This window comes from Gorilla gorilla, chromosome 4 (genome assembly GCF_029281585.2).
Source record: "Gorilla gorilla gorilla isolate KB3781 chromosome 4, NHGRI_mGorGor1-v2.1_pri, whole genome shotgun sequence".
NCBI lineage: Eukaryota > Metazoa > Chordata > Mammalia > Primates > Hominidae > Gorilla > Gorilla gorilla.
In genome coordinates, this window is record NC_073228.2 from 64,935,240 (window position 1) to 64,958,615 (window position 23,376).

The 23,376-nt window shown below is 36.5% G+C and overlaps 1 protein-coding gene across 3 annotated transcripts in view; it reads right to left on the minus strand.

The window, feature by feature from the left end:
- Positions 1-23,376, minus strand: part of NLK (nemo like kinase) — a 163,573-nt gene that overhangs the window by 53,280 nt on the left and 86,917 nt on the right. For all 3 annotated transcript variants that reach the window (XR_010133827.1, XM_019028377.4, XM_055388689.2), the window contains exon 3: positions 19,851-19,906. Coding sequence is in view for 2 of the 3 variants with exons in the window: in XM_019028377.4 (XP_018883922.1) it covers positions 19,851-19,906 (56 nt within the window). In the remaining variant the exon portion in view is untranslated. The remainder of the gene's footprint in view (positions 1-19,850; positions 19,907-23,376) is intronic.

Below are 23,376 nucleotides of genomic sequence, written 5' to 3' on the forward strand. Positions count from 1 at the left end.
TTCTTGCATGGATGTGAAGAACAGGTTATATTCTATTCTCCTTCACATATCTACAAAATTGGCAGCCAAGTTGTGATGCCAGAATCCTTACTGTTAGTAGTGACAGTTGGTAGCTCGTAAGCAGCGGAGAGAAAACATCTTAATTTTCAAATTTATCAGGTTGAAATCATAGTGCTGGCACTTGGAAAATCTTGCTTTGACTTATAAATTTATAAACGAAACAAATTGATACAAAAGCCAAAAACAGAGTAAGTATGAAATAATGTCATATGTTTTCTTCTAACAGTGACTACATTTTCAAAGAAAGGAGAAAATGGAAAAGTGACTGGAGGAAGTACTGTTCTAAGCAGATATTTTATCACTAAGTACTCGTTTCAGAAAAAGAAATCTGACATTTCATCTAGCATTATGAAACCTATCAGGTCAGGGTGTTGCTCACCCTATACCTGTGGGATTTGAATGGACAAACTGAACTATTTTTGATCAACAGTAACACTTTCATATAATTCAACTAACACAGAGCAAAGTATTACCAGATATCAAAAAACTGAAAAGGTATTCAAAATGAATATAAAGCATGATTTCAAATGGTAAGTCAATTCCTTCATACTAAGACCACATACACATGTACATAATTTCTCACAAAATATAAGCTAGCAGGCATTCCCTCTCCTAAGCACAAATGACTACATCACTTATGTCACTATCTTCAGGATCCATGAACTTCAAAAACCTTTCATTCAACCTTCTATTATCTATTATAATGTTTAAGAAAGGAGAGTTTAAAATAATGCTACTTTTATATCTCTGCTTCTTGAGAAGATGACAGGTTGGGTTAAAAAATAGGGACAGGTTAATTAACTTTAATTAACTGGAAAGTTCAGGGCAAAACACACAGAGCTCCTATCTACCTCTACCATTTTCCATTTACCCTTGTGCAGAAATGCTTTCCCTTTCTTTAGTATCTTTTAAACATAAAAGACTGGAAAATTTTAAATATAGGATTTTTATAAAGTGATTAAAACAGCCACTTTGCAGAGAATACATTTTGTCAACCTTTAGTTTAGCAAAGTAAATTCTTAGGGGAAAGACATTTTTCACTCCATGAATAATGCAGTTTTTTTCTTCATAGAAAACAATGAGACAACCAGGCCAACATTTTAAAATTTTCTTTGGAAAATAATTCCTGAATTTGAAGCTCTAACAATACAGCTTCAAAAATTCAGAAGCAATACACACCACCTTATGATACGGTTTTTGCTTTGCTCTAGCAGAAATCCTCTGAAGTCTCAATCCCCAGCATAATGTCTCCCAGATGTCTCAACTAGTTGCCATGCCAACTAAAGCAGCTTAAATTAAATGAGGGCCTGAAAAGGCACCTGCATCACTCCAGGTCTGTTGCACATTAAATAAAGCTCTCTTGACAGGGACTCAGAGGTGCCATTAACTTGAACAGCATCTATCTGATTATTGTTTCTGAGAAATTTAATGAGGGTCTCCAAACAAGAGTGAAAACAGGGTGCTCCTTCCCTCTCCTGGTCTTTCTAAATGGGACAGCCACTCCAACAGCTGGTGTACCCACTGGGTCAATGAATTTGCTATGGCTCTTTAAGTTACCATTGGATGAAGATAAACTATAGGACCAAAGTTAAGGTTTTCAGAAGAATATGAGCAGATTAACCATCTCTCCTATTTAAATGTGCCATTAAAAATATGATTGTTAAAAACACACTGTGCATGGTATGCCAACCTCAAAGTGATTTGAACAGCCCTACTATAAAACAAATTGCTGCTGATTGCAGCAATTAGTTAAGTAGCTCCATGAAATATGGATTTCAAATGTACTGATTTGCTTCAAAAAAACCTGAATGATGCAAATGTTTTAGTGGGGGCGGGGGAGGGAGGTAGCTCTGATGTCTCAGGTGCCCAAGAGAAGTAACAATGTCTCTGTATTGTTTTAAAGAGTTAATTTTTAAAAACAATATTACAAGCTTTTTTACTGCTTTCTCATGTTAGTCACTGGAGAACATCACTTAAACACAAACTTGGGCTAGAGAAGTTATATTCTTTACCCAAGGTCACATTCCCAGTCAGTAAAAAGCCAAGACTAGCTCAGGTTTCCTGACTCCTCGTCTAGTGCTCTCTCCACTCCCACCAAGCTGTTTCCCGTGGAAACTTGCCTTTACAGGTCTGCTATTCCAATTTCTTAACCAAATATCACCACCATAAGCAGGTTTCTATGAAACAAAAAATAGTTGAATTATTCTTAATTATGGGCTATGAGGAGAAGAAAAGGAGAAAGGATATTAATGTTTACTTGAAGCTACTATGTGCTACTTCATATATGATCTCATTTAATCCTCATAACACCTACTTTGTAGCTGCTGTATTTCTATTTAAGAAATAAGCACACTGAGGCTGGGAGAGGTTACGCTGCTCCACACAGAGTTTGCATTTAAATCTAGATTGTAATGATTCTGAAGTCTGACCCTTTCCATGAAGTTCTATTACCTCAATTTGTTTACTATTAAAAGAGAAAATGAAATACATGAGACTGCCATTACTCGAATGCTGCAAAAACCAGGCTTCAAGCAAAATCAGAAAATCAGTATTGTATTACATAATGTAGTATTCCTTCCCTTCCCATGTGTTTTCCAAATGAGAAGTCACTGTCTTCATTCTTCAACAAATTTTGAATAGCAGCATGTACAAGATGCCAATCTAGGTACTAGAAATGCAGTGGTGTACAAGACAGCCCACTGCTTTCACTGAGAAACTCAACAGCCTAACAAGGGAGACAGACAATTAAACAAGCAACTGCAATTCACTCAAAGATTACAACACTGTTATGGCTATTCATCTCATAAAGCTCCTTAGGTTCTGATTTTCAACTGAATAAGCCAGACTTGCCATCATAGAGCCACCAGGAATAAGAGCAACAAAGTTGCACAACAAACATATATTCTTCTAAAGAGATAAATCTCTAAATTAGAATCACTAATTTCCAGTAACTAAAGAGATTTCAACAAGTGAGAAACCATCAACAAAAAAGCTTTCTTCAGCACCTACAAATTGCTGAATTAGATGTGCAAACTAATTGGCAATTTATCTATACTGTATAAAAAACACATACACTCGTATTTGGTTTCCTAAAATGGTTCATCCTTAACAAATTTCTTTAAGCCAGACACAGTGGCTCACACCTATAAACCCGACACTTTGGGAGGCCGAGGCAGGAAGATCGCTTACGGCCAGAAGTTCAAGACCAGCCTGGGCAACATAAAGAGATCCCGTCTCTACAAAAAAATTTAAAAATTAGCTGGGTGTGGTGGTGCGCACCTGTATTCCCAGCTACTTGTGCCTAAAGTGAAAGGATTTTAAGTTTAAGCCCAGGAGTTCGAGGCTGCAGTGAGCTCTGATTGCCACTGCACTCCAGCGTTGGCGACAGAGCAAGACCCTGTCTCAAAATAACGTTTTTTAACAACAACATGAAAAGTAATAAAAATAAAATGGACATTTATTGAGTGCTCACTATGTGTCAGACACTTCTTTAAGTACTTCATATGAACTATTTCATGAATCCCCACAACACAAGTAGCAGGTTATGCTAAATAACTAATTTTTCTCTTTTTGAGGTTTAGTCTTTCCTTTCAGAAGAAATTGAATCCAAAGACACCTGAAGTAACTGCTCAATCCACCCAAGTACTTTTATTCATTTCTTCCAGCACCTGAATTTTAGTCTTAGTTCTGTTACTGGCAGAACACAACCAAAAATAAGAAATAATCCCACATTTGCAGAGGATTTATCTGTTTGCTGAAAAGTATTTTTGAGCTTACCATGTGCCACTTTTAACATAGGTCACCTCATTTAATCCTCATAACAACTTGTGGCTATTTCCACGTAACAAGTCTAAACTGCTAGTGAAGAAATGTCTGACAAATAATGATACCCTTTTGGCCAATGACTGAAAAATAAAAAGGTTAAAAAAATCAAGAGGCAAATTTTGCTACCTCATTCTCTTTGTCTCAGTGTCTCTTTCTACCTCCTGAGTATTCACTTCCTTCAAGTCTTTTACCTCTTACCCTTCTTTAGTCAAATTATAAAAATAATCTTGATGATACAAGACACATTTTCCCTGCACTTATGAATCATATATGCTTAAATAGCTTCATATCCCCTCATATTTTTTAAGTGCATGAGAACTAAAAAGTTAGTGCATATGTATGTATAAATGTGTATAAATGTTTATGTGCGTGCGTATAAAAAAAAAGGAACTCCTGGCTACTTTTTGTGGGGGTGGGGTGGGGTACAGGGCTTGGACTAGTAGCCCTTTACAGATTTCTTTTTAAAGTCTAAATAAGAGATTGCTGGAAATACAGGACAGGCCTTTGATGGGAGATCAAAGTTAAAAATATAAGTTTGGGAATCATTAGATACAGTAAAAATTAACAATTTCTACTTTCTACTAAATGAAATATGCCACACTGAGGTATTTATTTCCATTTGGTTACAATCTTCTTTTCATTTGCATAAAAGTTTATCTTTAAAATTTATTTTTCCATTTCTTTCCTTCTTTTATTAAAAAACCTGGATATTAAAATTATGGAAGCTTCTCACCATTAATGGGTTTTAAATTCAACCTTAACAACATGACATTCTTTAGAATAATGCAACCAGTGTCAGCAGCTGAATTGTTAGTGGACAGTGCCCAAATATAACAAGCAGCACATCCTGCTAGATTCCCACAAAATTTGCTGAGGAAGAAAACGTTATCATGGAGGACAGAATTTGAGGCAAGAAAAAGCAAGAAATGAGACATCTTCTGAAGATCAAGGACATTAGGTGGGAACATATTAGAGATATCAAAAAGGGAGAGAACAGAGAGGGGTGCTTAGAATTAAAAATAGGCCTGTACAATTTTCTCTGACGCAAAAAAGATAACGGGCAAGAAGACCAGGTAACTAATCTAGAGCCTGGCAGCCATCTACACCTCATTGATAAGCCTCTCCTGACCTCTTGCTCCAATTAAAGCAGATCTGTACCATGATCAATATTTGTTTAACCCACCTATACAATGCTGCATCTATTTTAGGAAGTAATTTAAGAATGCATGATAATCAGCCTCACACCAGAAATACTGACTACCCCAACTGTCAAAGGTAATTCTTCAGAAAAAGCTACACAGTCACCACAGAAACAAATGCTGACATCAAATTCTGACCTTCAATTATAAATAAGATGATTGAGTACTTTTCTGTTTTTAGGAAGTCATGATTACTCAGGCAGTCTCAGAGCCTGCAGGACTGGTGCCAACAGCATCTTTGTTTAACCATCATCATTAGCATCAATAAACACTGACTGGGTACTAAGTGGGTGTAGAGAACATGTTAACTCAATGACAAGACTGAGAAAAAAAGATGGATGAATGCAAGGCAACAGCCAAGAGGTTGGAAAAAGACGACATTGACATGTAAAAATCAAGGAGAGAGGGCAAGAAGGTGCAAAAAGATTTTAATGTAAATGAACAAAGAAGCCTGACTGAAAAACAGCTGAAATTTACTGCAATTTTCTATGTGTTAGGCATCCAGCTTTAAATTTATTTTGCCTCACCTACTCCTAATTACTGTAAGAAGTAAGTCCCATTATGGGTTCCCATTATACAGATGAGCAAAGAGGTTTAGAGAGGTAAAGAAATTAGTCAAAGGTCTTAGTGTGCAGCGGACGTGGCACTAGATCACAGCCCTCATTCTTGTACTCTGTCCTTCAAAAGATAAAGTAAACTTCAAAAATAGAAAACTAAAAAAAGAGGTAAGAACAAAACAATTCTTCTTCAGGAGGGAGAAGGCCTGGAAATTGATTTTTAAAATAAGGAGTTAACAGGTTCAGCAGTGGGAGGCGGTGTGTTTGTTGTAGGCTTTGGAATCAAAATGACCAAGGTTAGAATCTTGACTCTGCCACTTAGTAGCTTGATAACATTAGGCAAGTGAAATAACTTCTCTGAGTCTGTTCCTGCATTTATAAAACAGGTACAGGAACACCTACTACACAGAGTTACTGCTAGGATTTAGAATCACATATAAATGCCTGGCACACAGAAAACGATTCAGGTGGTAGCTGCTATCATCATCATCATCATCAACATCGTTATATGAGGGAGGAGGGGAAATGAGTTTTTTTTAAAACATCAATACATGCTAGGTGGTATGCCAAATGTTCAACATACATTAATTCATTTATTCCTTTAAAATAACTCTGTGAGTAAGAATATCATCTCCATTATCATTGAGGAAACTGAGGCTTAGGGAAGAGTATCAAATAACTTTTTGAAGGTCAAAAAGCTAGTAAGTGGAGGAAAAAAAAATCAGGATTTGAACTCAGAGCTGCCTGATATCAAAGTCCATGGCCTTTTTCAAAATGTATGATTGTGCCCCTATTTCTTTCCAACATTCTCCCCAGGGAAAAAAGCAAAAGAATATAAGGAACAAAGAAACTGGCGACCACTCAAAAAAGCTCCTTTTGGCTGGGTGCGGTGGCTCATGCCTGTAATCCCAGCACTTTGGGAGGCTGAGGTGGGTGGATCACCTGAGATCGGGAGTTCAAGACCAGCCTGGCCAACATAGTGAAACACTGTCTCTACTAAAAAATACAAAAATTAGCCAGGTGTGGTTGCGGGCACCTGTAATCCCAGTTACTCAGGAGGCTGAGGCAGGAGAATCCCTTGAACCCTGGAGGTGGAGGCTGCAGTGAGCTGAGATCATGCCACTGCACTCCAGCCTGGGTGACAGAGTGAGACTGTCTTTAAAAAAAAAAAAAAATGCTCCTTTAAGCCACTGTGATCTCAAAAGGAAAGACTAGGCCATCTCAAAAGGATATCACCAATGAAGGAGAAAAACTTTATTCACTTTTTATTAATGTGGTCTCATGAAGGGTTTTTGGCATCAAAAAAACATGTCCATGACAGTCACATTCCTTTAGAGTTTACTCATTCACTCGTAAGGACAAAAAGCCCTTTCTTAGACCAAGAAAGGTTTTCTACAGGACATATTTTTGACAGATGGGAACTTGAGGGAACAATTAAAAGTACTAGTTTCTGTGAGACCTCTGAGAACCTCTACAGAGGGTAACTCCTGGTTTTGGTAAAGGGTTAATAACCTGAAGGGTTTCTTAGTCTTGAGCTCAGAGTGATAAATATTACCTATCAGATTAGTATTCTTCATATTTAACCCTAATTACAGAAAAAGATTAATATTCTATAACTGATTAATAGTCCCCATATCCCCCCAAAACAAAAGCACACATTAAAAACCCCAAAACTTTGCTTACTCATGCAAATCATATTTTCTTTGGTAAAAAAAATGCCACTTCAACCTGATCCTATTTTCTACCATCTGGTTCTCTTGCCACCTCTAAGTGATGTAAACTATCAATTAAACATGTAATTTTTAAACCCACTGCCAAAGATACAATCCAATATTTTTTATTAATACTTAATAATGACAGGCATAGAATATGCAGAGAGCAAAATAATACAAGCAGCACATAAATAAACTGTACTCTGGCTAAAATCCAGATTTGTGCTAGTGTGCTACAGGTCTATTAAGTTTCCTGAGGTACTGCTCTCAAATAAACTGGGTTGATAGCAGGAGACTCAGCTGGTCTATGAAGTGCCTAAAAGCCCCACTGATTCACCATATCCTCCAATTATGGCAAGTCTGATATATTTAGTGGCTTCTGAAACCTCTAGGTCTCCACCTAACACATGCCTCCTGGTGTCCAGCAATCTTAAAAAATAAAGTCAACACAGTGGGACATGACAAAAAAGATCAAATAAATACAGTCCCATGAGCTTCACTAAACTCTCACACCTGAATTAAGTATGTCAAGAGGTTAATAATCAGAAGGTTAACCAGAAGGTTAAGCAGTTCAGGAGAATGATAATGAGGTTATGAGGCTTTTCAGAAGCTCAAATTAAGTGTGGCTTTGTTATTATTCAATATTACCCTCTAACAGCTGGGAGCACTGACAGCATTTCATTCCCACCAGCTAGGAAGTTTTAGAGATATATTTATTTTTTAATGGAGAGGTGAAAAGACTAGATTCAAGCTTTAGATTTTTTTTTTTTTTGGCTTCACCTGGAACACAGGTGTTTCAAAGAGCTAGCGTGAATAAGTTGTTCCAACTATAGTGACTCTCTTCAAAGCAGAGGGAAAAAAAATCCAGCTGTTGAGTTTGAACTTTAAACAGTTCTTTAAAACAATCTCAGGATTTGCTATACACTAAATAATCTTTATGCAGACAGGAAGGCCTTTTAAATGAACTAAAAGAGGTGATGTGAGTTTTACTACAGGGCATAGGAAGGGGAGTGGTTCTTGGGATCTCAGGCTGAAGCAGAAAATTATGTCGTATGTAGATGGCGGTCAATTTTCTATCTTCCCATGTTCAGGCCTGCCAACATAGTCTATGACTTACATTTTTCACACCTTTCAGAAAAAAAGAAGAAAAATAAAGCTGATTCATTACACAGCATTTAGAGAGTCAATAAGAACTGGGAGAATTTACAAAGTATTACAAATAAATGCTTACCGATGACAAGGTGTTGTATAAATATGTCATAATAAAGCACTGCTGAATAAACGCTTTTAATAACAGACAGCTAACCATTGTGGACAGTTCAAGTTCTGCGTATGTGTGAAAAGTTGTGATACTGTCTTATGTAAAAAACTATCAGGTCAAAAGCTTTTGCCATCTAGAGTTCAGAAAGATAGTGGGCTGGCTTCCCTGCTCAACTGAAGTCTGAGAACGTATTTAATATTCCAAGTGCAATGAGCTACTGATGCTGTATGACGTTCTAATGATGCATTAAAAACTTTCAGATAGCAAAATAAAGATATTTAATTGGTTTATCTGAGTTGGGAAAACAAAATGGCAACATGTTGTATCAAATTATTTCCTACAGAATGAATATGGACAGAAAGCTTTGAAAACCCTATTTTAATTCCTAAACTCTCTTTACTATTTCAGATAATGGAAACTTAATCATTCTTTTTTCATTTAATATGGACAGAAACTAATGCTAAGCCAGATTACAAAAAAAAGAAATCTTACAATATTAAATATTTATCAAGTAGGTCCCATATTGGTCAAAGGTTCTACAATCCTTTTTTAAAAGTTTTCATCTTTGGCTGGGCATGGTGGCTCACGGCTGTAATTCCAGCACTTTGGGAGGCCGAGGTGGGCGGATCATGAGGTCAGGAGAGCGAGACCATCCTGGCCAACATGGTGAAATCCTGTATCTATTAAAAATACACAAATTAGCCTGGTGTGCTGGCATGTGCCTGTAGTCCCAGTTACTCAGGAGGTTGAGGCAGGAGAATTGCTGGAACCCAGGAGGTGGAGGTTGCAGTGAGCCAAGATCATGCCATTGTACTTCTCCCTGGGTGACAGAGTGAGACTCTGTCTCAAAAAAAAAAAAAAAAAAAAAAAGTTTTCATCTTCAATGTGATATATATTGGAACAAATATGAGTCAGGTGACTTTTCCAAAAGACATAGTAAATTTGGTTTAATAAACTGTAGTACATAGATGCCCAAGCCTGGCCCCCTCAAGCCACAGATTCTCTTATGACAAGTATATGAATGACAGTTAAAACATGCTTAAGCAATAACACAGTTAAGCACTTTAAACACTAACATGCTTAGGCACCTTAAGCACAAATTCTGAAATCCTGCCATTCCTGTCTGAAAAAAGAATCTACAGCCATAAATGTGTGAGACTTAATAAAATCTCCTGCTCGTTTTTTTTTTTTTCTTCCAAAATCAGGTGCACAGGGGAAGGAAGTTTCAGCCTAGTACTCAGATATGAAACTGGCTGATCTGAAATAAAAGTGAGGGCATTGAGTAGCGTGGATAATGACAATCTGGTTTACAGATATGGTTGATTTCAAACAATGCTTTCCACATGAAAGAAAAACAGCAATGTGTCACAGAGAGCATTGTGTTCTCTTGTAACAAATGGTCAGCCCTAAATCTCATCATCTTCTTTGCAACAAAAAGCATGGGAGCCTTTGCAACTAGAAAAAAATCGGTGTGCTTCAATTAGAATCACTGACCTTTTCTGAAGCATGCCTGTGCTTCTCTATAGAAATCAATGGAATAAAAGGTCATGTTGTTAAAACGTTTGAATACGACAATCTCTTTCCCAGGCAAAGGCAGATTCTTTTTCTTTGTAAAGTAACAAATTTGTTGTATAGAATGTCAAAAATTAAAACTACCTCAGTTGTAATTTAAAACTGACTAAAAAAAAAATCAATCCAATCACCAGAAAAAAAAGAAAAAAGCGGGAAAGCTGTCATTCTACATACTGTTACAGTCCATAAGGTCTGTCAGATGAGTATTTTTCACTAAGGCTATAACCATGTATGTAATAAAACAAGAAGAGCATTCTAGAGAAAATGATGTTATTTTAAACTTCAGCTCTCTCCTTTACAAAGTGCTCTGGAGAAGGCAAGGCAAGCTCTGTGTCTGTCAAACATAGATGGCAGAGACTGGTGATTAATCTTCCACCGTCATAACCCTCCAAAGCAAATGCATATGTACACAAACCCAGAGATTAAGAGCTGAGGAACAGAAGCCAAAGTGACTGGAATAGTCACTGTTTTTTGGAGTATAAAAAACCAAATTTGAAAGAGGAGCCTCTATATAGATTAGGAACATTTTACTGTATCAGTTTCTTCATTCATGAAGAGAAAGGGCAAATTCTTCGATGATCTCTTAATGCATTCAGAAGGTAAGGGATGAACATATCAGTCATGTAAACTTCATCGTCCTTCTTACTGCCAATACAATGAATATTAACATTTTCTCCAAAAGACAATGAGCTTTCAAATTAGACCCAAGTAACCTTTCCTTAACAGGTCTGAAAAACTTACTTCCATGTCTAGACAATTTGGTGTCAAATGTCCTTCTGCTCAATAGAATTTGAGAGCATTTACTCCAGTATGATCTATTGTAAAGCTGCACAAATGATGTCATTAAAACCTGAGAGCAGACTGCTACCAGTGTTATAAGCAACCGCAACAGCATTTTGAATGGAGGGCAAGTCTCTAAACACATCAGTCTACAGACGCTAGTCCTTACCTACTCAGTGTTACCCATCACCAGTGTAGCTCATTTGTGGTTGGAGATTCTAAAAGACAAAGTTACTAAAAGAAACAGTTCTGAAGAACAGAGAAGATTCAAAATAAACAGAGAACAAAAATCTACAAGAAGAATTTAGGAAAAGTATATCAAAGAGTCTGTTTCTGAGTACTTTTTACGGGAGTTGAGAAGAGATGAAATAAAATAGTGGTCCATTTAAAAGGATCTCCCTCCTCTGTCTAGATAGATGATACAACATAGTGCCTAATACATTTGTTCACAGTACCCACTTTCTAATTCTTACAGAATGAATATTCTATTATGCACTTAGTTGTGCCATCTATTAGCACTGTTTCATATTGTTATTTAATTAGAAAAGCTATGCAAAAAGGGTTACATGGACCCATGAACAGGAATTAGACATGGATTAAAATTTTGTGGAAAAATGAGAGTGTTACTAGAGATATTGAAAATATACTTATCCTACTAATATGTAACTGTTCTTACATGAATTGATACAGGAAGGACTACTGAACATGTTTTATTCTATGAAAATTATTAAGTTGCAGGTAAGTCTTCCCAGCTCTTTTTTGGGGGTGGGGTAGGGGAGTAGAGAAGGAGTCCAGGGCAGGTTTTTTTTTATCCATAAGACAATTTGGTTAATGTCTCTATTGTAAAATTGATTATTCTGGTACTATAATTATTTGAAAACTGTCTATCATCTCTATTAAACCATGAACTCCTTAAAGGTAATGGCAACAACCATATTTTGTATTACCTGCTGGTACATCTTTGCTGAGGGTAAAGTTAGAAAGGGCATAAAACAAACATTGAGCATCATGAAAAACCATCTGGGAAAATGCCAAGCATCATTCTGTTCTTCTTTCACGACAGTCACTGCCTCTCAGCTCCAACAGTCAGGTCCTTGTTATGGTGTTTTTTAAAAAGTGTGGTAAAATACACACAAAATTTATCATTTAATCATGTTTCAGTGTGCAATTCAGTGGTATTAAGCACATTCACAATGTTGTGCAACCATCAGCACTATCCATTTCCAGAAACTTTTCATTATCAAATACAAACTCCTTGTTAAGATTTTAAAGTACACTTCTGATTCTGTTATTCTTCATCACAAAAATCTTTCATTGGGGCCCAATGTCAGCTGAATAAAGACCAATTTCCTTAGTTCAACATTCAAAATCCCCCATGACTTGGCCCCACCTAGCTTAATTTCTCATTATTTCTGCATATCAAACTCTGGCCAACTAGATGATTTACCATTCCCTAATTATGCTCCTGATACTTACTCTCACCATCTGGAATATCTATCCTCTTCAATGCTACCTGTCCAAATCCTTCTCATCCATCAATGCTCATCTGAAATGTCTTTTCTCCACATAGTTTCCTTATCGTTTTTTTCTGCCTGAAGTAATCTCTCCTTTTAAAGTCCCACACTACCTCCCTATATTCTTTTGGCACATTCTACCACACGTTAGCTATCCCTTTACAGCTCATCTCTGCCCCATTGATTGTAGTATCTTCCTTCAGGGAAAGCATTAAGAGGCAGCAGAGCATGGTGGGTTGAGAGCACTCCTGGCCCATTGGACTACACAATATGGGTTCAAATCACAGCTCTGTTATTTCTAAGTGACGTTGGACAAGTTATTTACCTCTCTGAGCTATAGTTTCTTCATCTATAAATTGGAGATATGAATAAAGTAATTTAGGATAGGGTCTCACATATTACATTTTTAAAAAAATTAAATAAATGAACAATGCATCTTTGTATTCATCCCAGAGGTTAGTACAATGTCATATACATAGTAGTGCTAAAGGTCTGGCTGAATGAATAAGCAAGGCTAACCAGATACTGACAAAAATGGTGGTTAAGTCAGGAATTTATCTGTTCCTGGATTGTTCTATCAACCTTTCTTTGGTTTTTCCTTTCTTTAAATTTCTGTTCTAGGCTTCAGAGATAAGGAGAAAGGATCAGTGATAGTGGGTAAGTGAAAGTTTTTGTTTTTGTTTTAAATCATCAAATGAATTTTCTAGTAATTCAGTGGGAAACTAAAATGGGAAAGAGTAAAAATCAGAACCCCTCAGTGCTCTCAGGATACCTTGGTTCTTTTGTGTTTTTTTGGTGGGGAGATGGAGTCTCTCTCTGTCACCCAGGCTGAAGTGCAGTGGCACGATCACTGCAATCTTCGCCTCCTGGGTTCAAGAGATTCTCCCGCCTCAGCCTCTTGAGTAGCTGGGATTACTGGCACGTGCCACCAAACCCGGCTAATTTTTGTATTTTTAGTAGAGACGGGGTTTCGCCATGTTGGCCAGACAGGTCTCGAGCTCCTGACCTCAAGTGATCCACCCACCTCGGCCTCCCCAAGTGCTGGGATTACAGGCATGGGCCACCGTGCCTGGCCAGTTCTTTTCTATCAGTATACTTTCCAACCTATATTATTGTCATTATTTATGTGATTGTATCCTCCACTAGATTATAAACCTGGGCCAGAAATCATCTATTGGTTCATTTACCAAATATTTATTTTGTACCTACTTTATGTCAGGTACTGTTCTAAGTACTGGCAGTGTAACAATGAATAAAACAGAATTTCCTGAATGTGGAAACACAGTTGATGCTTATGTTTATGGAATAAATGAATAGGAAGTTCTTACAATATGGGAATCTTCAAAGCTCCCAGGATATAGATTTCTGGTCCTTAGTAGTATCATTATTGAAGAAAGAGTACACTTACATAAGCATCTATGCATTTTGTTTCCATTGTTCTTAGTTTTTTAATGACTCCTAAGATTCCCTGAGGGTTATAGAGCTGCTTCAAAGCACTAGAGACTCTTACTGGCTGAAATGGACACATAGGTTTCCTCACTGTCTTTATGACAAGAGATTCCTATTTAAAACACTGCCTGCACAAGCAAAACCTATCATCCAAAGAGTGACACTTCTGAGAGTGAGAACTTCACAATAATTGTGCCAGAACATCAAGTAAAATCCAAGACTGTCCCAACAAACCAGCGTGTACGGACACTCCACTAGACTTCTCATTTCCACTGAGTTTAGAATGTAATTGCTTCTAGCATAGAAGACTCACACCACCCATGTTCGTCTTCATAGAATGCTAAGTTATGCTTCAAGTTAAAAATAAGCTTTTCCCAAAGCAGACCAAATTTTTATTTCCAACCCTGTAGGTAACTAGTGCTTTCTGGGAAGGGGCCTGTTAATGTGCATTGTAGAGCATCCAGAATCCTGACTGAAGCATAATAAATTCCGTTTTCTAATAAACAATTAGAACTGGTTTCTCTTGATTTAAATTTCAGTAGGCTCAAAGTAATTAAGTACCAAACTGTTTGCATACAGATTTCCAAATACAAACTCAAAGTACAAAATGAAAAATGTAATCCTTTAAAAGCTAACACATCAGCTCAGAAAAATATATAATCTTTAAAATTATTAAATAATATATTTCCTAGATAGATTTAAAACTATGAAGACAAAAAGTTAAAAGATACAGAGGTCATGATAGAAGTTATTGCTCCTTTCACATCTGACTTGCCCTACATCTGTTGAACCCTGTACGCAGATTTATAAAAACTTACAGTCTAGATATTGACTTTTTTTTTGTTGCTTCAAGGAGTTATCTAAAAATGCATGGTGTTTCAAAACCCACACTAAATTTTTGGTGAGCACTGGCATAATAATTTTATTACAGTTTCAGTCTCTTTTAGGAAATACATGATTAACTGCATGATACTATACACCGATACTCTTACTTTACATCTGATTACATCAAAATGCACACAGAACTCAAATTTTCTAAAATTATATTAACTATTATATTAGGTTTAAAAGCACCTGCTGGTTTAAAATGTTTGTCTATTAAAACTTGAATATGTGATATATATCCCAACTTTTCTAATCTTAGAAAAAGTGTAATGATGTGGTACTTTATGTACGGTGGATAATTACTTAGGATTATTTATTTTCCCTCACAACTTAAGTAATATAAATATATATTTTTGACTCGATGTACTGACCCATTCAACTAAGTATTAAAGAACCCATTAGATGTATAACGATATACTAAGAACTTGCCTAAAACAACAGCACTTCATACAGACCTCAAAAACAGTTTCTTAAAAGCATAATTCCAGGATCACTTATTTAAAATTCAAAATATTATCTACTGTAAAATCTGTAGACACAATAATCCTCCAAATTAAAAAACATCTAAAGCCATTTGTAATGTGTGCGCCATATTTCGGAGATACTACAGAGGGAGCTGCTGACATAGATAATATAGTATGCTGAATTCATATAGTAACTTGAGGTCCTATTAATCTTTAATATTTTTATGTTTTAGGTAATAGGTTTTTTATTTTTCAAGGAGAAAAAAAGAGGAAACAGAGGAATTTTTTTTTTTTTTTGCTTTGGCTACAACAAATTTATTTGTATCAAAAACACAGGACACATGGCCAGGCACAGTGGCTCATGCCTGTAATCCCAGCACTTTGGGAGGCCAACAAAGTGGCAGATCACCTGTGGTCAGGAGTTCAAGACCAGCGTGGTCAACATGGTGAAACCTCGTCTGTACTAAAAATACAAAATTAGCCGGGCATGGTGGCATGCACCTGTAATCCCAGCTACTTGGGAGGCTGAGGCATGAGAATCTCTTGAACCTAGGAGGTGGAGGTTGCAGCAAGCCGAGATTATGCCATTGTATTCCAGCCTGGGCAAAAAAGAGCGAAATTCTGTCTCAAAACAAAACAAAACAAAGGACATGGAAAACTTCCCATTTAGGACACTAAAAGAATCAGCAGTGAAGGCAGAGCATATATGTAATTAAGGTATTTCTTACATTTTCATTTAATAGTTGTTCTATAATACAAGTTTTCAGTATCTTGTACTCCAAGCTAAATCATTCCTTCCTAAAAAGTCTTTATAATCCTGTGGCTGCTATAGGTATGATTCCTTTTTATGTTAAAAGGATTCAGTTTTTTCCAATTGACACCACTATTGGAAAATGCTTACCTTTTTTCTATGCATACTTCTACATGTAGCTAAGAATTATAAGGCAGAAAACAGAAGACTACTGAAGTTTAGGTTTGAAAGATTTGATTTTTCCATCTGTAGTCAGCTAATTACTGTGAGAGTAATGTGTCAATTTTTTAACCTGAAGCTAAAAAACTAAGTGATATGATAGGATGAAATAAAACATTTAAGTAAATGGTATACCAGAGGGTTCCATGAATATTTTTTGACAAAGGCTCTTTACTTAAACATCTGCGAACAATTTTGAGGAGGAAAATTTCAAAGAAACATTCTAACTGATGAAATGGGTTGAAATTTGCTACCAACAGCTACTAACCTATATCACTCATCGTTTTAAACCATAACTATGCTAACTTTTCCTGTTTTGTAAGTATTTGAAATAATGATGAATCAAAGATCTCCTAGACTCAATTAAATTATGGCCAATAATAATAAGTGACTGAGAACTCTTATCTTACAGAAGCACATACACAGTTTTCAAACCAAGTACCAAAATTAATGCCTGATATAAACAATATGTGCCTGAACTATAAGGTAGAAAATGGATATAATGAATTAACTAAGTGTCCAATGAAGAGAACCTACATATATTTGGCATTTATTCAATATATCCACATTCACCAATTATCTTACATGGAAACATTCTTTCTTCACATATGGCCTATGTGCAGTAAAGGGTTAACTCAGCAGACCTGGGCTGTCCAAACCCTGCACATTCCGAAAGTCTTCAAGACTGGCCCCTGACTTCTAGGAAATAACCTCTGGGCCACTGCAATATCCACCCGACAATAGTATCTTAGTATACCTCAGGCTTTGGGCATGCCAGATAGTTTATGCTAACAATATGATATACGGTGAATACCTGTCTTTGCCTGGGGCCTTGGGCTACGCCATATTAGTTTGACCTCTGGAGGGGAAGGGAAAAAGCAGGGCTGGAGACTCAGCAGCTAAGGTCACTCACATGGGTGCTCCATGCCTATGTGACTGACCCACAATAAAAACCTTGAACACCAAGGGAATAACAGCTTTTCTGGGTCCTGTGAGTTCTTCTAGCGAATCACTGAGCCTGAGGGTGGTCTTGGGAATCCCCAACACATGCTAAAATATAGCAAAATTCATATTTAATAAAGGAAATTTCTTCTAATTTTAAGGTTTGGTTTCAGCAACTTCATTTCCAAAGAGACAGAAACAGTACTACACACTGATGGGAATGCCTTCTACTATATGGATTTCCTTCCCACCAACTAAAAAGAATAAAGAGGGGTAGCTCCCGGCCAGGTATAAGAAGGTACTTCTGCTGAATGAAACAAGTGGTGATCCATTCCCACCAGCTCTCTCCTTTTCTTCAATGAAGACCCAGGTAATCTTCAGGAAGTCTATGAAATGGAATCATTAATGCTTTCTCCTCAGTTGCTACTACTGACCTACAGTTGAGGAGAAAAGAACTTTCTCAATCCTTCTACCCTTAGGTTAATTTTGTACTTTTAAAATAAGAGTTTGTCAGAACCATCTGGCCAGGTTCAAGGTTTCAGCTATACAAAGACATTCTTGTCAGCCAGGAATCAGTCAAGGGACAGTCTTTTCTTTGGAATGTGCAGAGCTGGGGCACCCCATGTCCAATAACCCTTCACTGCACAAAAGGATTAACTCCATAAAGGATTTGCGGATTAAAATATCACCAAAGATTACAGTTTCCCCTCAGTATCCAAGGGGGATTTGTTCCAGGACCCTTGGAGGATACCAAAATCTATGGATGCTCAAGTCCCTTATATAAAATGGTGTGGTATTTGCATATAGCCTGTATCCAATCCTCTGTATGTTTTAAATCATTTCTAAATTACTTATAATGCCTAATAAAATATAAATACTATGTAAGTAGTCATTATATTGCTTTTTAATTTGTATCACTTTTTTTTGGCGGGAGGGCGAGGTCTCACTCTGTCGCCCAGGCTATAGTGCAGTGGTGTGATCACAGCTCACTACAGCCTCGACCTCCCGGGCTCAGCTGATCCTTTTGCCTCAGCCTCTTGAGTGGCTGGGACTACAGGCATGTGCCACTACACCCAGCTAATTTTTTTTTGTATTTTTGGTAGAGACAAGGCCTTGCTATGTTGCCCAGGCTGGTCTTCAACTCCTGGGCTCAAGTGATCTGCCCACCCTGCCTGAGCCTCCCAAAGTGCTGGGATTACAGGTGTTAGCCACTGTGCCCAGCTGTACTTTTTATGTTTTTATTTTTATTTTTTTTCAAATATTTTTCATCCATGGATGCAGTTTCACATCTATGGAGGGCTGACTAGCATTCAAGAGCTTTTGGTTTAAAAGATCAAAACATCCCAGCAGTGTTGATCAGTGACAATTCTATTACCATATAAGGTTTCCCAAATCCTTAGCCAGCTTCGTTCTCTTGGGAAGCTCTTAATTGTTCCTATTTTCTAGGAAGTTATCAAAGATAACAATCTCATATGGAATTACCAACCCCCTGTGTAAGAATGAGATTTTCATTACCTCACTGGTGAATCAGAAAAAGTATCTCACTATTACATTGGTTTCCATTCTGAGTCATAGGCCTAAAGTATTAATAAAAAAGCCTAGAGTTTGAATAAACTGCACTATCATGAGCTTACCAAAATCAATGACTTAGGATTTCCTGTCTTTTATTTAAAGCTTTACCAAGTTAAATGTGGAATGGAAACTGGTGACACTTTGCCCAGGAATGTCAGGGAGGTTAACTTATGTCTCAATTTTTTTCATGCACAGTCCCAGGAGCTACTACCATGCATTATTTTATTATTACCATGGAGCTATCACCAGGCATTATTTTACCATTATTTTATAGTTCATTATTATTCACAATGTCTAACATACTATTTTTAAACATCAACAGTAGTAACAGGAGAACGTTAAGGGCTCTAGCCTGAGAATCACATAGGTAAGGGCTGAAAGCAAGACTACATAGTCAGAACACCTGGAACCAAATCTCCATCCCCACACTTACTAGCTCTGTGATCTTGGTCAATTTTCTTACCTTTTGTGCCTCAATTTCCTCTTCTGTAACATGGGAATAATCACAATACCTTCCCCAGAGAATGTTTGTAGGATTAAATAAACATATGTGTAAAGAGCTTAGAATGGTGCCCGGCATCTGATAAAAACTATATAAGTAATGGCTATTATGTCAATATCACCACTACCACCACCATCATTCTAAGGAACATAAGACAACTTAACTTACATTAATTCTACAATTTCTATCTTACCCCAAGTGTTATAATAAAGGGCAGTATTACTCTCTTAACCGACAGGCAGCTGTTGTATAGTGGTAAAAGCACTTTCCTGGGTTCTACTACAACACAGCTGCCTCACTGGTTTCATCTGAAAAATGGGGATGGTAATAATCTATCTCATAAGGCTGTGTGGGGATTAAATATCTGTTCAGATGTTCTGTTCTGTGGCATCACCACACAGGATATGTTGATAATACTGAGCTCTGCCAGACACACAGGATTTCAAAATTACCTGGTTCCAGGTACTCAATCACTTCTGCAAGGATGAGATTTAAAATACTTGAAGGCATGAACCCCAAAAGGTGCTAGAAGAACAAATTAATTTTAAAAATTGTCCCCTTCTTTCACATTCCCTGGTTAGGATACATTTCTTCAAAATAGTCAATGTGTGGAGGTTGGAGTATGTCAAGGGCAGAGAGTACCTGAGAAAAGGAAAAAAAAGTCAAATTTAGAGAACAAAAAAGGAAACAAAATTCGACATAAATGCAAGTAAATACTAACAACTCTTTAATGATTTAAAGCTTAGTTACAATTTCCCACTGAAAATTAAATTCGTCTGTCAAGAAACACAGTCCTAAACATTAAGATGGATTCGTAAACTTACTATCCAAAAGATTTACAAAGTGAGAGAGGCAATTGGGTTACACCACACGCTACCAAAATCCCTGCACAGGAGAGAGTTTTTGAAATAAACACCCTATTTTAAACAATCAATGTTACTCTAAGAGCGTGAGAAGCCACATCTATCATTTATTCCTTTATTCCTCTGTTCAACAAATCTTTACTATGTGCATTGTACCTGGCAAGCACTAAGCTTTTAGGTTATCCTGTTGAACAAAATAGGCATCATCTCTGCTCTCATGACTACAGAAGAGGTAAGCACTAAACAGTTACAGATATGTAATTACAACATCTATTACTATGGAGGAAAAATGTAAAGAAGAGTAGAGAGAAAAAGCTTCCCTAAAGTAACACTACTCTAGAATTTGAAGGCTGAGTAGCAGTTGGTTGATCGATGGGCAGGCAGTGTAAAGACACTGAGGCAGATTCTAGAGACAGAAAAGCCAGTGCTTATGGAATATAGAGGGTAGGAAGAAAATAGACTAACATAAAGTAGAAGAGGAAGACATGAAATACACTACACAAAGTCTCTTTAAATCATACTAAGCATTTTTGATTTTATTCCAAGATTCTTGTAAGAAAAGAAGTCACTAGGGTGAGGAAAAAAGACTTTATGACGCAAGTCCTTTATAAAAGCAGCATAATACCCGTGTAACTTCTGCCATCAAAACATAACAAACAAATCCCCTCCCCGCTGTCTTGCTAAGCTAATGAGAAATACCAAGCTCAAAGGACATGGAAGAAACTACTTAACAGGAAATAAATTGTGTGGTACTAGTTCAAATTTTATGATCTGTAGCTTTAATTTTTTTTTTTTTTTTTTTTTTTTTTTTACTACAGAGAACTTCAAACACATAAAAGTGGGCAGAATAGGATAGAGAATGCCCATGTAATCAATACCTGGCCTCAGTTATTCACACACATGAAGATTCTTATTTCATCTCTACCCTTTACTCTCCCTATATAATTCTCAAGCATATATCAAACTTATTTCAGCCATAATCAGTATCTCTAATGAAAAAAAGGTTAAAAATTGCAATGATCAAATCTAAAATGTAAATGTTTAAAAATATCATCAAATATCCAGTTCTCAAATTTTCTATTTTCTCATATTAAAAAAAAAAGTTTGTTAGTCTAAATCAGGAGCTAAATAAGATTTACACAGTATGACTGATAATCTAAAGGTTTCTCCACCATCTCTTTTCCGTTTCCTCTTGCAATTTATGTGTAGAAGAAACCCGGTTCATTTTAAAGGTTATTCTTGTTTCAGCCAAGCATTTCTCACTATAAATTTTAAGTAAAAATTTACTTTATGCATTAAAGCCTCCTGTAATGAAAAATTATTCACTCACTTTAAAGCCAGTTGGAGGCTTTTAAATAGTTTAGATGTTTTTATAAGGAATATCTATCTTTCCTTTTGAATTAAAATGTTTATATTTAGAATTTTGGTATAAACAGAAAATAAGAGATTTTCCAGTTTCTTTGAAGAGTAATTTTTTTCATATGACAGATACATTATTTCATTTCTATATATTTTTTAAACCTATAATTAGCCAGCTATATTTTTTAAACCAATAAATTCACACAAATTTCTCATTATGTGCCAGAACAATTTTTAACATGAATATTTGACAACTGAGGAAGGCAGTTAGAAATTAGTGTTTTACTTGACATCTTTCGGACTCTAAACTCTGTATCTGAGCAACACACATCCTGTCTAAGGGGGAAACAGAATGCAATGAGTGACAGCGTCCATTATACAAAGCTATTTTACACTTCAAATCTATCTGCTATAATTAGAGGTTATCTAGAAGAAAGTGACAACCATACATTTTAAACCTTGATAGAGAAGAATGAGGCTTTCTTACTCCATATTTGATGAGGCCTTTTGTAAAAAAGCCATATAAGACAGGGATAGACATTTGCACTACAGCATTTAGCTGTGATTGTTAGTTCAAAAGGTACAATATTTTAAACTATGCCTGGAATTTTTTAAACGCCTGTTGTTTTATCCTCCTGCTCTTTCTACTCCAAAATGTTTATCAGAGGATGGCATTCTACAGTGCTTCTAGGTGGTAAAAACAGTATTTAGACCAGTAGAAATGATCTAGGAATCCCAAAAGCAATGTAAATGATTAAGTGAGAAGGTATAGTGCCAGAGTTTGAAACTCCAGACTTCATGCCTGACACCCCATTTAAATAGCCAGAGATTCTCTATAAGCCCCACTATTATTTGAGGGAATAAAGTAGGTGAGATTAGCCTTAAGATATAAATATGTGCTTGTAAAGACTTTGGCTTGTAAAGAGTTGAAGTATCCTCAAATACCACACTCTTCAAAGGATTTCAAATACAAAAAAATACAAGCAGACTTGTCTAATTAAAAAATGAATTAAAGTTATGTCTTTAAATGATAGTCATTACCAAACACATTTCTTAACAGTGTCTCTGCACATGTCACAAATCTTTTAAGAAACACAAAAGCTCATTATGTTAGCTGCTTTTTAGGATTTTAACCTCCATGATGTTAGAAGATTCACTATAAACTGGTTACATAAGAAAATAGCTTAGTCTCAGTTAGCCCTTTATCAATAAAATAATTCCTGTGAATAATCTCAATCCTAACTATAAAGACAAGAAATTTATCTGTTCATTCATAGAATCAACACTCACCGAGTTTCTACTCTGCCAAGGACTCAAAGACAAGAATAAGAATAAGAATAAGAATAAGAATAAGAATAAGAATAAGAATAAGAATATAAGGAACACAGCTAAACCCCATTTAGCAAAGGAGCTACTCTTTTCCCACTCTCTCCCCATAATAGATTCTAAGTTCTTTACGGTAGAGACTATATCATTACTATTTTTTTTTATAGAGTTGTAGCATAAGGTATACAAATCCTGAGTATAACTTGATCCATTTTTATATACACACATATTTCTATGTAAATACCACCCAGGTTAAGAAATTAGACATTTTAGCCCCTTTGCTTTTTTTTGAGACGGGAGCCTTGCTCTGTCTCCCAGGCTGGAGGGCAGTGACATGACCTTGGCTTGCTGCAACCTCTGCCTCCTGGATTCAAGCGATTCTCCTGCCTCAGCCTCCCAAGCAGCTGGGACTACGGGCATGCGCCACCACGCCCGGCTAAATTTTGTATTTTTAGTAGAGACGGGGTTTCACCATGTTGGCCAGGCTGGTATCGAACTCCTGACCTCGTGATCCACCCACCTTGGCCTCCCAAGGTGCTGGGATTACAGGCATGAGACATTGCA